The following is a 14310-nucleotide window of genomic DNA, read 5'->3' as shown; positions in this document are numbered from 1 at the left end:
CATTATATAGCCTGTATATAAGCATTATAAGGCCACTTTCACAATGGGTGTGGAAGTTCTGCACTACTAGAGAAATTAAAAATTAGGGATTTTAGGGTAACAAAATTAATTGCGAAAATATCATGTTACAGAGATTATAACCTAAGAATACAACACTGTGGAGGCTATTATTTGCTCTAAAGATCTCTATTCCCATGGTAAAATCCTTGAAACTGGTCCAGGGACTGCTCCACTCAGAAAGTTTCCATTTCATCAGAGAAAGGTTCTGTAGGAACCAAATAACTCAGAATTATATTCTTCCTGAGGTAAAGAACCACGAAACAAGCTCATTGATTATTTAACCCTTCAGAAGACAGCTTAACTGGTTGCTTATCTGCTGATCCCTGTTGAATTTCTGTTGGGGTTGGCCTCCACTGGCAGAAAGAAGCTGAAGGATCCAGCATAAATCCAAGTACATAGTGAGCTATCATGTAGCACACAAGGAGAAAAAGATAGGCCATAGCTAGTATGAGAACCAAGATTTAGGCAGTTTTCCTTTATGGTCTATAGGATCTCATTGGATCCTGTTCCCAGCTGGGTAGAGAGGACAGCTCCACAGACAGCTCTTTCTTGATAGGCCATCCCCAGGCTGTAAAGAATGGAGCCAGATTCTTATTCACCTGCTGAGAAAACTTCTGTGCCCACAGGTTCATCTTAGAAGTGTTGTCTTTTGGGATCGTGGACATTTTCTGGTAGTCAGAGAACAGGTGGGTGAAGGGGTCCCAACCAAACCCTTCCTGCAACTGATAAAAAAGAATACAGTGTACAAGCAATGAAGTTATTGTTTCATTGGCATTATTCCTGTGTTACACAGTTTAGAAAATTCCACATGTCTCTGCAGTGTCTTTTAGAATGAATACAAATTTAGATGAAAGCATCCAACTTTCAGGCTTCAGAGCATAACTAACAGCACAAAAGTACAGAAAAAACACCTTCCCATTACACTGATCTCCCAAAACAGTGAGAGATCAAAGATAGACTGGGAGCAGCCAGAAATGTCAGCAATCTATTATATAAGCTGCTGCTTTAGAGACAGTGAAAACAGCATCAGAGAGGACAGTGACAGAATAGCTAGAAAGAAGGAGCACAGGAGAACAAAGTGTACTGAGAAAATGGGAAGGAGAGATTATGAACAGGCATGCTTTGCCTAAGAATAGGAACAAAAGGAGTTCACACAGAAAAACTGCTGCTGCAGAATTAGAGCTGTTCTTTTATGCCACATTAATTCCAGCAGTCCTGCTAGTAACCAGACAGAAGATGAGACATCCCAGCCTACAAGCATTGGTGAGGCAGTGGCCAAACTGGTAAGGTTTTGTGGGAAAATGTCTCCTCTTAAAACTGTTCCACTCTTTATAAATATTTTGTTATTTGTTACACCACGAAACCCCACAGGATGACTCTTCAGCTTCATGATTCAGATGCTTCTCTGGAATGTGGAAAAGTCAGGACCAATACTCCTCCAGTAAATATTCTTTTCCTCATATAAAGTGTGAGAGCTCTCAGACAAGGGAGCTGAGGGGTACTCACCTCACAACAGTCGGAAGCTTAAGCCATCATAATGGACATCTGCTTTGCAGTCCCCAGTTAAAATCAGGCTGAGTGCTCTCTCCATTAGGCTAATAGTTTCTAAGAGGATTAAGGGAAAGGGGGAAATCTGTCTTGCATGCTTCCTGAGAGAATGCACTTTAATCTAGGACAGAGTTCATGTTTTAGAGTCTCAACCACAGTGAGGGATCCAGTTCTGTGTGCAGGAGGATAGGCTGAGCCCATCCTCTTGCTACTTGATGCACTACTGCGGCTCCATTCAGTGCACTGGAGGATATGAACACCCTCCTCTCTGTAGGTTTTTTAAAAGGCCACATAACTCACCAGGAGACTGTTCAAAGCCTGACCCTTCTAGACACTTCACAGTGCCACGTTTTTTTTTGACAACTAGCCCACTGTCCCACAGGAAATCTGCTGTGGATTGAAGAGTTGTGCCCAAGTTTGATCCTCCTTTTCCCATGCTGCATAACAAGCAGCAGTTCCTGTTTCTCTTCCAGGGAGAAAGTACATTGCACTGAGCTATCTCCCTGAGTGGCTAAGCCCAAGTCTGGCAAAGGAAGGTTTTCAGAAGACATCAACTTTAGGCACTCTGCCTGTTTACCTCTGAGGTGCTTTCTGGGTCCAATATAAACCCTGACAATAATTAAACACTTAGGAGGCTTCACAGCTACAGTCACTGGGCTGCAGACATCCCTCTGACAGAGGCTTCAGTGACTGCACCAAGAACACACACACGCTCTTCCCTGTTACCTGCAGGTACGTCTCCAGAGCAGTCCACACGTTCCAGTCCTTTAGCTGAGCACCTTTCTTCAGATACTCTTTTATCCTTTCCTTCCGGCACTGTGGCCCGAGTGCCTGATGGGCCTGATGCCTGGGAATGCCCAGCACTTCCTCATGAACATAGACAGACCAGAGGTTGCATGTGGCCTCTGTGGTGTGAGGGGGAAACTCCCATGCCTGCTGCTGTTGATTGTGACCCAGCTCGTGGATGGGACCCCAAAGACCAGTGGTTTGCATGTGGTTCACGTCTAACATCTCCTTCACTGAATCCAGGTGGCCCATGATGGGGTAGCCAGCATGCATCCAGCCTGCAGGAGAGGCAGGTAACAACACACATCATTAAGTGCTCACCTCAGTGCTTCTTAGAGGTAAATGATTAGTGTATTTTTTTTTTTCATTTCTCTAGTGCCTTTCCCCCATCTCACAAATAACACTTTTACATTGTCATGAACGACCAACTTTTCCCAGCGTTATGTATGGAAATACATCAAGCTTCACCCCAACAGATAATTACCCTTACAACAGTCAAACAAGTAAAGTTAGGACTGAACCATCAGTTAAGTGCAGTTTTGCCTGCTTTCCCTTTTTATTTGTAAATGTACACTCACAGTTGGACTGAAGGTTTTGGGATGAGGAGAAAAGCCTGACCATTGCCCAGACCACACCTGATCTCCCACAGGCTGGGCACAGTTGGCACCAATGCAACCATGCAATAATGTGATTCAGCACCATGGCGCTCCTTGAGTGCTCCCGTGCAGAGTGTGGATACTGAAGGCCTGCACTCCAGTGGTCACTGGTGTGGCTGAGACACATGGAAAACAGTTTGTCAGGCTTAAAGCTACAAAGTAGCTGGCATATTTAAGCCTGCTCTTAACCTTGCAGGATAGCTATTCCATAAACAACTTTCCAGCATGTTGCCATGAAAGAAACATGTACTGCAACCGATTTTACTCATGCTTCCTTGGTGTCTTCTTCCCTAATTGGTCCTCCTTGAAGATTCCCAAAACTTCAGGCAGGAGCAGTGCCCCCAGATTCAAACACCTGTTGTAGCAGAGGATTATCAGCCCTTTACACAGAGGGAGCCTGGTGAATAAACAGGATTGGCAATCCCCTTCCTGCAGGAACTAGCGAGCATGAACATGAATGTCCTGGAATTAGTTTCTGCAGGAACTAATAAAGATCTTGAGCTTCCTCATTTTTTAGTAAGAGGGATATATGCAATTAACAATCACTAGCAGCCAAAAAGTTCAGATCCAGAAATGTGAGTGAAACCATTTAGTCCACCCAAGCCAAAAGAAATTTTATGTCTGTAGACTATGATATTTTTAACTGGCATTTGCTCAGCATAGCAGAACCTAACACTCCCAAGATGTGCCACAAATTCTTTCCATTGTAGCTTAGCAAAAGTTTAGGGCATCAGGGTTCATGCCAAGCCCTTGTCTTATTGTGGGATGATGAATTTAACCACTTTATTTTGAAAAACAACTGAGCAAAAATTTTACTGCAAAGTTCCAAGTTTACAATATAATTTGATTATTGATCGAAGGCACTCAGTTCAGAACTGGAAAAGCTGGAGTGGGGGAACATCAGCTGCAAAAATACATACTCCTGAGCTTTGACAGCAATACTGGATCTGCTTCCACACTGCCATCATCTCAGGCACACATCTTTTTGGGTTAAGCTTTGCCCACAATAACCTTTGTGGAGCCCATCTCCAGCACGTAGGCACAAAGAGGTCTAAAAGTTGTCACTGAACACATGAGAACAGTCTTGTGGCTGAGCCAGAGAGAAAATAGAAATCAGGCCACTGCTTCCCAGCTGTACTGGCTGTGCAGTGCATTCAGAAGGGAGAATGAATAACTACATGTGAGCTAAAGCCACTGCAGTCAGCAGCTCTGCATCTTAACACACCCCGACAGGAGAACAGCTGAGGAGACACCAGTTTTGAGAGCAGGGAGGCATCTGGAAAGATCGGTATGTTTTTCAAGCCCTGCCTTACCACATTTCCACACTGATGGAGCAGCTCACAATTATGCAAGGGTCACAGTCATTTAACACCTCACATATGTTCCCAGTCTGGTTTTAGCAAAATAACCCTGAAGGAACAGACACTGCTGCTAGAGGCCACTTGTCTCGTAGCCCTGGAGAAGGCCATATGGCAATGTACCTACCACATGAGATCTGGACATCTGTTACAATCCTCTCTGGCCTTGGGAATTTTGCTGGTATGGCTGCCAGCTTGCTTATCGCCACCATGATCTCGTTCCACAGGGTCAGCAGCGGCCGTGGGTTCTCCATGTGGCGGATGCTGTCAGAAGGCACTGTCAGGATGAGATTCTCAACAGCCAGCTCTGCCCAGGGAGCAGGGTAGTGCCGGATACAGGCCTCCCACTGCTTTTCACAGGTCTCCCCTACAGCAACAACACAGAAAATCTGTTAAACACAATTCTGACTTTTGAGCATGCTCACAGAGGTCAGGCTCAGAGAAAGAGACCAGGTCATGAAAATTTCTTGCAAAACAGTATGTGGTTGTTACATGACTGTGGGTGATGGTTGTTAAATAGCCAGACCTCAATCTGTTCTTGGGAAAACTCCTCAGGCTCTTTAATAGGTAGGAAACAGAAAAGGACTGGCATATAACAGAGTAGCATAGCAAGAACAGATCCCTGTTTTGTATCGTAGAACAAGAAGCATCAAGGTTCTCCAGTGTCTCATTTCTTTTTGTCCAGCAGATTTGCTGTTTCACATAACAATGCTGGTTCTGTTCAGTTTGACAGAGAGGAGAGGAGAGGAGAGGAGAGGAGAGGAGAGGAGAGGAGAGGAGAGGAGAGGAGAGGAGAGGAGAGGAGAGGAGAGGAGAGGAGAGGAGAGGAGAGGAGAGGAGAGGAGAGGAGAGGAGAGGAGAGGAGAGGAGAGGGGAGGGGAGGGGAGGGGAGGGGAGGGGAGGGGAGGGGAGGGGAGGGGAGGGGAGGGGAGGGGAGGGGAGGGGAGGGGAGGGGAGGGGAGGGGAGGGGAGGGGAGGGGAGGGGAGGGGAGGGGAGGGGAGGGGAGGGGAGGGGAGGGGAGGGGAGGGGAGGGGAGGGGAGGGGAGGGGAGGGGAGGGGAGGGGAGGGGAGGGGAGGGGAGGGGAGGGGAGAAGAGAAGAGAAGAGAAGAGAAGAGAAGAGAAGAGAAGAGAAGAGAAGAGAAGAGAAGAGAAGAGAAGAGAAGAGAAGAGAAGAGAAGAGAAGAGAAGAGAAGAGAAGAGAAGAGAAGAGAAGAGAAGAGAAGAGAAGAGAAGAGAAGAGAAGAGAAGAGAAGAGAAGAGAAGAGAAGAGAAGAGAAGAGAAGACTGCTGGAAACATGGGAAATTCAGCAGAGATGTCTTGTTGGATCTAGAGATGGCCATATGAGGGCACAGTAAAGCACGCAGAGCACAAAGCATGCTTTGCTGTGGCAGAGATCAGTCTCCCTCTCCCCCACACAACGGCTTCCATCAGAAATAACAACTCCAGCCTCCAAGAAATGTTGCTGTGGACAAACCCTACCCATTTTGTGAAAGCTCTTTCACCTACTCCCAGCCACGTAGCAGGCTCAGAGTGACTAAGTGACTTTCCCAAGAGCAGAGATTCATAGAATTGTAGAATAGTTTGGATGGAAGGGATCTTGAAGGTCATCTGTTTCAACCCCCTTGCTATGAGCAGGGGTTACATCTTCAACTGGATCAGGTTGCTGAGAGCCTTGCCCAATTTGACCTTGAATGTTTCCAGGAATTAAGCATCCATCACCTCTTTGGGCAAGTTGTTACAGTGTTCCACCATCCTCACTGTAAAAAACTTCTTCCTTATACATAATCAGAACTGATTCTATTTTAGTTTAAAACCATTGCCCCTTGTCCTGTTACAACAGGTTCTGCTCACAAATTCATCCCCATCCTTCTTGGATTTGCCCTTGGTGAAGCTGTCCTGGCTGTTCCAAATCACCTCCCTGTCCTCCACGTGCCTTAGTGTAGCATCTAGGAGGGTCTGTTCCATGATCTTCCCAGGCACAGAGCTGAGGCTGACAGGTTGATGATTCCTGGGGGCTTCTCTTCTGCTCTTCTTAAAAATGAGCAGACAAATGGGAGTCCCAGAGGACAACATAGTAAGGAAAATAAATCTGGGTATTCTTAAATCCAAGCATTTCTAAGACCTTCCTAAGCACAGGACCATCTTTCCTTTCAGTCACTGGGGCAACTTCTGTGAGCAGCCCTCAGGCAAAAAGCACCAAGGTAAACAAACCTACCAAGCTTGAAGAAAGGAGCTCTGACTGCCCCTTCCACTGTGATGGGCACGTTCCCCAGGACACTCTTTGCTGGTACTACGATGTAAATGAGGCCACCCCAGAGGCAGGAAATGGATTGTTTCTGGCAGGCAACATCACAGGTGCGTATTACCACTGGTGCCCGTTTCAGCTCCTTGGCTTTGGAGAGGTCATCCGTGTGACACCCAACCTGCACCTGGCAAGCAGAAGTGTAGGAACAGCCGGTCAAAGGTGCGCCAGTGTGACCGGGCAGGCTGATCTCAGCATCCACTGAGCTCTCCACTGCAGCACTGTCCCTGCAGAGCACACACACAGAAACAGCCTTCTGACTCCAGCCTACTTCAAGTTTTCTGCCTGTGGTGACCAGAGGCAGTAAATACAGTAAAAAAAAAAGAAAAAATAAAAAAAAGTTCATGCTGTCCTTATCTCAGTCTTACAGATCTACTCCCAGTATTTCTGGCTCAACTGCATCCTTCACCAGCAAGTCAGAGTACCGCAGTGATTTCTTCCACTGCACTGCACTTGCATTGACCATTCCTCCACCCTTCCCCAGCATCAGAGTCACTTCCTATAACATGATTTGGAGACATGTGGTCATGACTGGCTTCTTTTACTGTGCCTCTTCCTTAGAGCTCTTATAATAAAACAGACAGCATGTGGCTGCAGGATCAGACAGAAGCACCTGAGTTAACTCTGCATTTCAGCTGCAGGGAGGTCACTGCAAAAAATATCCAAGCAAGTAAGCATTTACATATCTGCTGTATTTTGTGGAGAACAGGATCCCAAGTAACAGTGCCTATCTCATCTGGATACATCTACACGAGCAGGAATGACAGCACTGTCAAAGGAATTTATGAGAGCTCTGGGAAGATGGAATCAAGTTTGGTTCATAGAAGGGCCCAAGTACTTATCTTAGACCTGAAAATCACCGCAATCAGGTTTTTTTGCACCATAGCAGAACAAAAACCAACAGCCCTCAAGCAGCAGCCACACTCAATTACTCCACCAACACACAGAATGGGAAGAATGCAAAAGAAAAGCAGGAGGACACTAGGTGAAGAAATGATGACAAAGCATTTAAAGTGCCACAGGGTGGCAGCAGTAGGAAAGGGCAGGAAAGGTAGAAAAAGCCATTAAGGAGAAAACCCTTCCCCGTGATATTTTTTGAGCGCTCACCCGACAAATACACCGGTGTAAACCAACACCACGCAGAGAGAGTTTACCTTCAGACCAGAACCGACCACCAGGCAAGGGCACGTTATTACTGCTGTGTGCCCTTCGGGGAGGTAGAGCCCTGTGCTCCTCCAGGCTGCCTTACCTAAAACAGAAGAGAACACAGTTCTGAACAGTCATGCACTTCTTTGTCCAGACCATTGCAGATCCTGGAGATTTCAAGCTGCAGCAGGAGAATAATCTTCCAGCCTTTCCTTTTCCTTGCTTTACACTCACAGAACCATCTCACACTTACCCAACTTGTCAGAAACAAAGAAAATAACAAAATCATCACACCACTAGCAAGCAAGCCCACCCAGATTTACACTTCTGGAAACACCAAGCTTAAATGTGCTTAGTAGTATTTTCTAAAAATGAGAAGGAAAAAGGAAAAGAATCCAAGCCCCAACATCTCCTACACTCAGATCTTCTTACCCGAAAGACCTCATAAGAGGTGCCAGCTATGGTGGGAATACACAATTGAAGTTGTAATGGTCATAAAACATTTCCCAAATAACAGACTGACAGTGGCATTGCATTTTTCCTTAGTGACTGGTCCAGCAGAATCTGGAGCCCACAGGAGTTGTCATTTCTAGATGACTGAAGTGATGAGGAAGTCTCAAAAGACCATTCTGTGCTAGGTGTACCTGTAAGAAGGGTACCACTACAATTCAGCATGTTTCTAGACAGTCTTCCCATGGAAGTGCAAGTCTCCTCGGTATAAATCTCTTTAAACACCTGCAATTTACAGAACTGACAGTGCAAAACTGATCCATCACTCCTGTACTGATCAGTGAGATTCCACTCCCTAGTTTTGACATAAAGTTTACTCAGTCACATTTCAATCCAAACACCAGAAGTCCTAAAAAGAGCTAAACTGTCATTAAGCACCCAAATTACAACCTTTCCTATCGTCCAAGAAAGCAGAATCAGTTTTGTCAAGCAAAACCTAATCTAAGGGAAAATGCAAATTAGGCTTTATTAGTGTGTTACCAGCTCATCTCAGTTTCACTGAATTTGCATCAAAGGCAGTTTTGAAACGGTGCTCAGGGTTTGCCATTTTTCATTTATGTGAAATGACACAAATTCTGAGTATTTTCTGCTTTTGTCCTGACTCACTAGTGTTAAAACCAGTCAGAAGCTATTCTACAACTTTTCTCTCTGCACAGCCACTGCACTCAGACACTGGCATTCCAGAACAGCCTCCTTTATCTCATTAGAACAATTTGGAATCAACTCCTCTAAACCATATTCTAATACCAAAAAAAATCTGCCCAGGGGATAAAAGTTACTAGTGGAACTTAACTCGGAGTTTAAACATATCAGTTGTGAGCAGAAATCTCAGCAAGCTGGTACAGACACAAGGCCTAAGCTTAGACAAATCATTCATGGTGTAATTACTTGATACCTTGGCTTCAGTGATGCTGTCAACTGAGGAAGTTCCCACCATATTTCCAGCCTCTTGTTTTCACCCCCAAAACCAGATCTTCCCTCCAGTGTGCTGACACACTGAGCTGTGGGACTGTGCTATAACTTGGGCTGAAATTATCTAGATTACAAATAAACTTTTTGTTTCTAACTCCCACCTCTTTGCAGGTTGGCTCCATAGATGGCTCTATCAGCACAATTATGGGAATAGCAACCTGCAGTGTAGAGTCCAGGGTTTCTCAGAAAAGCTTTCTTGACAAAATCATTACATCATGCAAGTGCCCTGTGGTTCCACTCGTTGGGGGCTCTTCTCCTGCCAGTGCCTGTGCACCAACAGGGAGGAAGCAGGACTTCCATGGGGTGTTTCAGGTGCTGAGATCAGGGCTGGCTACAAAAGGAGCCTAACTGTCACTGCACTGAGCTCAGTCTCCTCTCAAACCCATGGTGAAATTGCACATCTGTGCACAGACACAGGCGTACAGAAGGCAGGCACCCCACTGATCCCAGCAACAGGATGCCTTCAGAGGCAGAGATAACTCCTCACCTGGGTTTGTGCCATCGATTTCCACAGTGACAGGGAGGGCACAGACCGCAGCAGAAGATTTCTGCACCAGGGCCGCGCTGTCTGTCATGGTGAGGGACAGCTCAGTCGCCATGCAGAGAAGCACTGCCTCCTTGGAGTTGCTCTTGACTGGGCAGTGCCTGCTGACCTGTGGGATCCCAGTCCTCTTGAGCACTTTGGTCAGAATGCGGTGGAGCGAGGCATATGCAGGGCAGTCATGGGCTGGGATGTGCAGGAAGGCAGCGCAATCCTGCGCCAGCGGGTGCAGCCAGCCCTTCAGGGGCTCCGTGAGCTCCTGATGCTCCCGCAGCTGGGTGCTGAAGAGCAGGAGAGCCCTGCGGAAGTGGTAGTGCTCTCCCGGCCCCACAGGCACGTACTTGGCTGCCTGGCCGCTCCGCTCCAGGATGCTCAGCCCAAAGCGGTTCAGGATCCTGTTGCCAGGATATTTTGCCACAGCGGCTTTGCCAGAGTTCTGGGAAGCCCAGTACCAGGCCTGGCCCCCCACCAGCAGGCCACCTCCCTCCGCCACGAAAGCGTGGATCCTCTCGGCGTCCCTGTCGCTGTAAGAAGTGCAGCAGTACACGCTGATGTCACCTGTCAGCTGTGACAGCTGCGACTTCACCTCTGCCTGAGACAGGAGGCTGCACAGCTTCTTCAGGCTGGGATCCACCGCCACCAGCCCCTTCCTCCCAGCATCCAGCCAGGACACAGCGTTGAGCAGGAATCCGGCCAGCTTTGGGGAGGACAGCTGGCTCTCATGGGTCGCCACCACCACGCGGCCTCGGCCGTAGCGTGCGGCGGCCAAGAGGCAGCGCTGGGAATGGTCCAGGCACAGCGGGAAGGAGAGGGCTCCGTGTACCAGCAAGGTGGAGGGGATGCCTCCCGTCACCAAATCCAGCTCCGACACCCCGCACAGGAGAAACTCAGCATCAAGACTCAGGTTGGCCTGGTGCCTGCAGAGCCAAGAGAGGTCCGAGGTTAGCCCCCAGCCCGGATTCCTTGGCACAACATGACTGGTGTCATAGCTGAAATTTAAGGAGCTCTTTTCTTGATTTCACAGGATATTCTGAGTTGGAAGGATCACTGAGTCTAACTCTTAAGCAGGTGCTCCGTACAGGGATCAAACCCACCTTCTTGACACTATTAGTAGCACCACACTCCAACTGAGCTACTCTCAGTGGCCATCCTTGCCCCTTCTTTTTCCTTCATCCCAGGATATCATGCTGTCAGTTCTTCCATTAAAAAAAAGAAATCCATCAATGCCTCAATTTTCTCCTTTTAAAGCCTCAAGCTTGTTACAGCCAAGCAAATCCGTAGGAATCTCAGCCCTCATTTAGAAAATTGAATGAACAGGTCAAAAAGGAAGCTTCTAGACCTCGATCCTTGAAGGGCCACTTGAAAATCTAAATACATTGCAGAAACTCAAAAATCAGACCCTTCAGAGTTGTTTTTTTTTTTAACTGCAGATTTAAACTGCACATAATGTGGGAACTGGCATATCTCCTTTAAGAGAAACTTTCTCTATTTGCCCCACCTTAGCCTTTATGAATTAGGTGAGCCCAGAAGATTTCTGTGGCTTTTCCCAAGCTCTGCCACTGTTGAGAACTGAAGAAAGGAGTGCTAGGACAGATGGGCTACATGGCAGACACACAGCTAGACAAACAGTGAGTGACTGGAAGTTGAATTAGAGCCTTAATACATACACCTCATGCTACCTCACATTGTTGGTCTCCACAGTAAAAAGAGATTAGGCTGTGCAAGGCTCTCTTACTCTGCTATTTCCATATAACTCCTATATGTCACTGTGGAGAAAGGCATGCTGAACTTCTCTCATTTGCTTTGTGTACACTTTCCCCAGGTTCTGCCAAACAGTTTTCCCCCAACACCTGTAAAGGATCTGCTGTTATGTGGTCATTGCTGCCAACTCAGTGAGAATAAATGATGCTGCCCTTCTTCATGCCCACAGGACAAGAATTAAATCTGCAGGTCTTCTTTGGTTATTGCTTTACTGAGACCTTTTGCCACACAGAGCATGTGCCCAGGCATATGGCACAGCCCCTGTCTCAGACTGAAGCCTGATTCTCTGCACACAAATCTGGCAGGAAGACCCAGATGTACAGAGCTGTTGTGTTACACAGAAACTGGAGATCTAAATTTCTCCATGGCTTTGGATTCAAACAAAAACCCCACAAAAACAACCTAAACAAGGTGTAATTCACCCTTAGTTACCATTTGAAGTCTTGTCAATTGTGATATAATTTTTCTCTTCTGAATTCCCCATCCCTTTCCCTCTTCCATACCTTGTGAGTGAAGCACTGAGAACATGCCTGTGCAGTGCAGGTGGTAACAAGAAGCAACCAGCAAATTTTAATTAAGCAACCTGATTTGTTAACTATGCCCTAAGCATTACACTGAATTAAACAGCAGAGCTCTCTACTACCTTTACTGGAAAACAACAAAAAGTATCAAATTCCATTAATTGTTTGAAAATAATAGAAATTTAGCATTCTATATCCACAAGCAAAAGGCTGTGAAGGAAACACAGGGAGTTTTACTGTAATTGCTGTGGCTGTCACTACAGTGAAATGAAGTAGCCACACAGAGGAAGTGCAGCAGCACTAATACTCCTTGTAGAACCTGCTGTGCCTTACGTAACTTAGCAGAAAGTGGCAGGAGAAAGAGCCTGGCATAGCCACTGGCAAGGGAAGGAAGACAGCATGGCAACATCCAGGACTCCAATACCTGGTCAGCTGTGCAGTATGAGTCATAAGAGCCCTGAGTTTTACACCTGATAATTCAGAACCCAAAGAGCCAGGCTGGAATCCCAAACAAAACTGCTAGCACTGATCTTTCTTGCCCACAGCCTGTGTCAGAAGATGAGAAGGGAGGAGGCACCCAGCCTCAGCTCTGGCCAGCTCCAGGGGTTTACCTGCAGAAGTGAATTACTGCAAGGAACAGGCTGAACAGGTTTAGAAGCTGTCAGCCAGAGCCTGGCCCAGAGAGCTGGCCTGCTGCTTCATCTCCAGCCTGGTTTTCAGCTGTGGGAAATTTGCCCTGAATGTAGAGATGTGTGGGGAGACGGAGAGTTCTTCCTCCTGTCCCTCTTTTGCTGCATTTCACTCAGGTACACTTGATCAGGCAGGCTGCTCTAAAAGATGGCTCCTCTCATTTCTTTCTCTTAGAATGGATTCCCTAGGCCTGGTCCTGCTGCCCTGGAAGCAGTTGAAGACAACATTCTTTCCAATTGCAAATAATGGGAAGGTTCCCTTTGAATTGGAAGGCAACAACTCCATACCAGTTATTAAAGAACCAGCATTCACCATCACCCTCACTTCTCACCTCCTAAATCTTCTACAACCAACCATCAACATAATCTGGCTGGTGGTTTAAAGAGAGGCCAGTTCTGGTACTCACGGGACAACTAATGGGATCTTGGGAATCTTCTTGGCGACTTTGAAGATGCCTTTTTCCACTGCGTTTCCTGTGAAGTACACACCAGCTACGCTGGTCACCTGGTTCCCAGGGAATTCCAACAGCACCTTCTCCTTGCTGTGTTGACTCGCCCAGTACCAGGCTTGCCCTCCAACAAGAAGCCCTCCACCTGCTTTGACAAAGTCCACGATGCCTTTGGCCTGGGAGCTGTCATAGGCATCCATACAGAACACCCCCATTGATGGGCTGGGCTCTGCCCCCACCTGCACTCTGGTGCCAGCCCCGAGCAGCACCTGGGACAGGGAATCCAACCGAGGATGAATCCCAACCAGGGCATCCGAGCAAGGCTTGAGCCACTCCATGGCATTTTTGAGGAACTGGGAGAACTTGGGGCTCTTCAGGATTCCTTCATGGGAAACGACCACCATCCGGCCCTTCCCATACTGTGAAACAGCAATCAGGACCTGTTTCTTAGCACTCAGGAGCACAGGGTAGGCGTCCTCTCCAACAAGGAGCAGCTCACAGGGAACAAAACCTCCAGTGAAGTCCCATGGCCCGACACCATCCACTAACAGCTCGTAGGTGGCACAGGGTTTCATCTCCAGGACACTCCTGTCTGGTGGAGAGAAGAACAACCTCCATTACAGTAAAGTTTGGCAATAATAAATAGCTGTAACAACCTCATGGAGCCTTTTTTTTTGTGGTCTAGTAGGAACTCCAAACAAGGAGGAATCAGATTTGTGGCTACAGCTTTTTCAAGGATTTGGTTTGCTGTTTTGTTTGTTTGCTTGTTTAGCTTTGCTATCACACTATTTACACATTTAAATAGAAGTGACAAGTATACCATGATTATAGAGACAAAGTGACTGTTTCAACAAATTCTGCTATGCACCATGGAGGAAAACAGGGAAATAAAGGTATTCACTTTCCCATTAACAATTTATTTGAAGAGGAAGAGCTCCAGAGGCTCCAGGATGTCTACTAGGAACTTGTATGGTAGAGGTGGTTTACACAGGAACAGGCAGAAAATGA

At 46.9% G+C, this 14310-nt stretch overlaps 1 protein-coding gene across 1 annotated transcript; it reads right to left on the bottom strand.

The window, feature by feature from the left end:
• Positions 1–536: 536 nt before the first annotated feature.
• TCAF2 (TRPM8 channel associated factor 2) lies at positions 537–13901 on the bottom strand. The gene is made up of 7 exons (XM_062513685.1): positions 13261–13901; positions 9829–10799; positions 7868–7962; positions 6627–6840; positions 4536–4775; positions 2335–2672; positions 537–782 (listed from the first exon to the last, which is right to left on the bottom strand). Exons 1-7 carry the CDS (start codon positions 13875–13877, stop codon positions 537–539), a joined length of 2721 nt encoding a protein of 906 aa, XP_062369669.1. The 5' UTR covers positions 13878–13901.
• Between the last annotated feature and the right edge of the window lie 409 nt (positions 13902–14310).

Source organism: Cinclus cinclus, chromosome 2 (assembly GCF_963662255.1).
Source record: "Cinclus cinclus chromosome 2, bCinCin1.1, whole genome shotgun sequence".
Classification (NCBI taxonomy): Eukaryota; Metazoa; Chordata; class Aves; order Passeriformes; family Cinclidae; genus Cinclus; species Cinclus cinclus.
Note: the sequence above shows the minus strand (reverse complement) of the source record. Positions and strands in the feature narration are given on the sequence as shown.

Coding starts and splice junctions, on each gene's coding strand:
- TCAF2 (XM_062513685.1), bottom strand. CDS start 13,877: ATGAAACCCTGTGCCACCTACGAGCTGTTAGTGGATGGTGTCGGGCCA. Junction 7,963..9,828: donor AATCGATGGCACAAACCCAG/GTGAGGAGTTAT, acceptor CTTCTGTTTTAG/GTAAGGCAGCCTGGAGGAGC. Junction 6,841..7,867: donor TGGTCGGTTCTGGTCTGAAG/GTAAACTCTCTC, acceptor TCTGCTTGCCAG/GTGCAGGTTGGGTGTCACAC.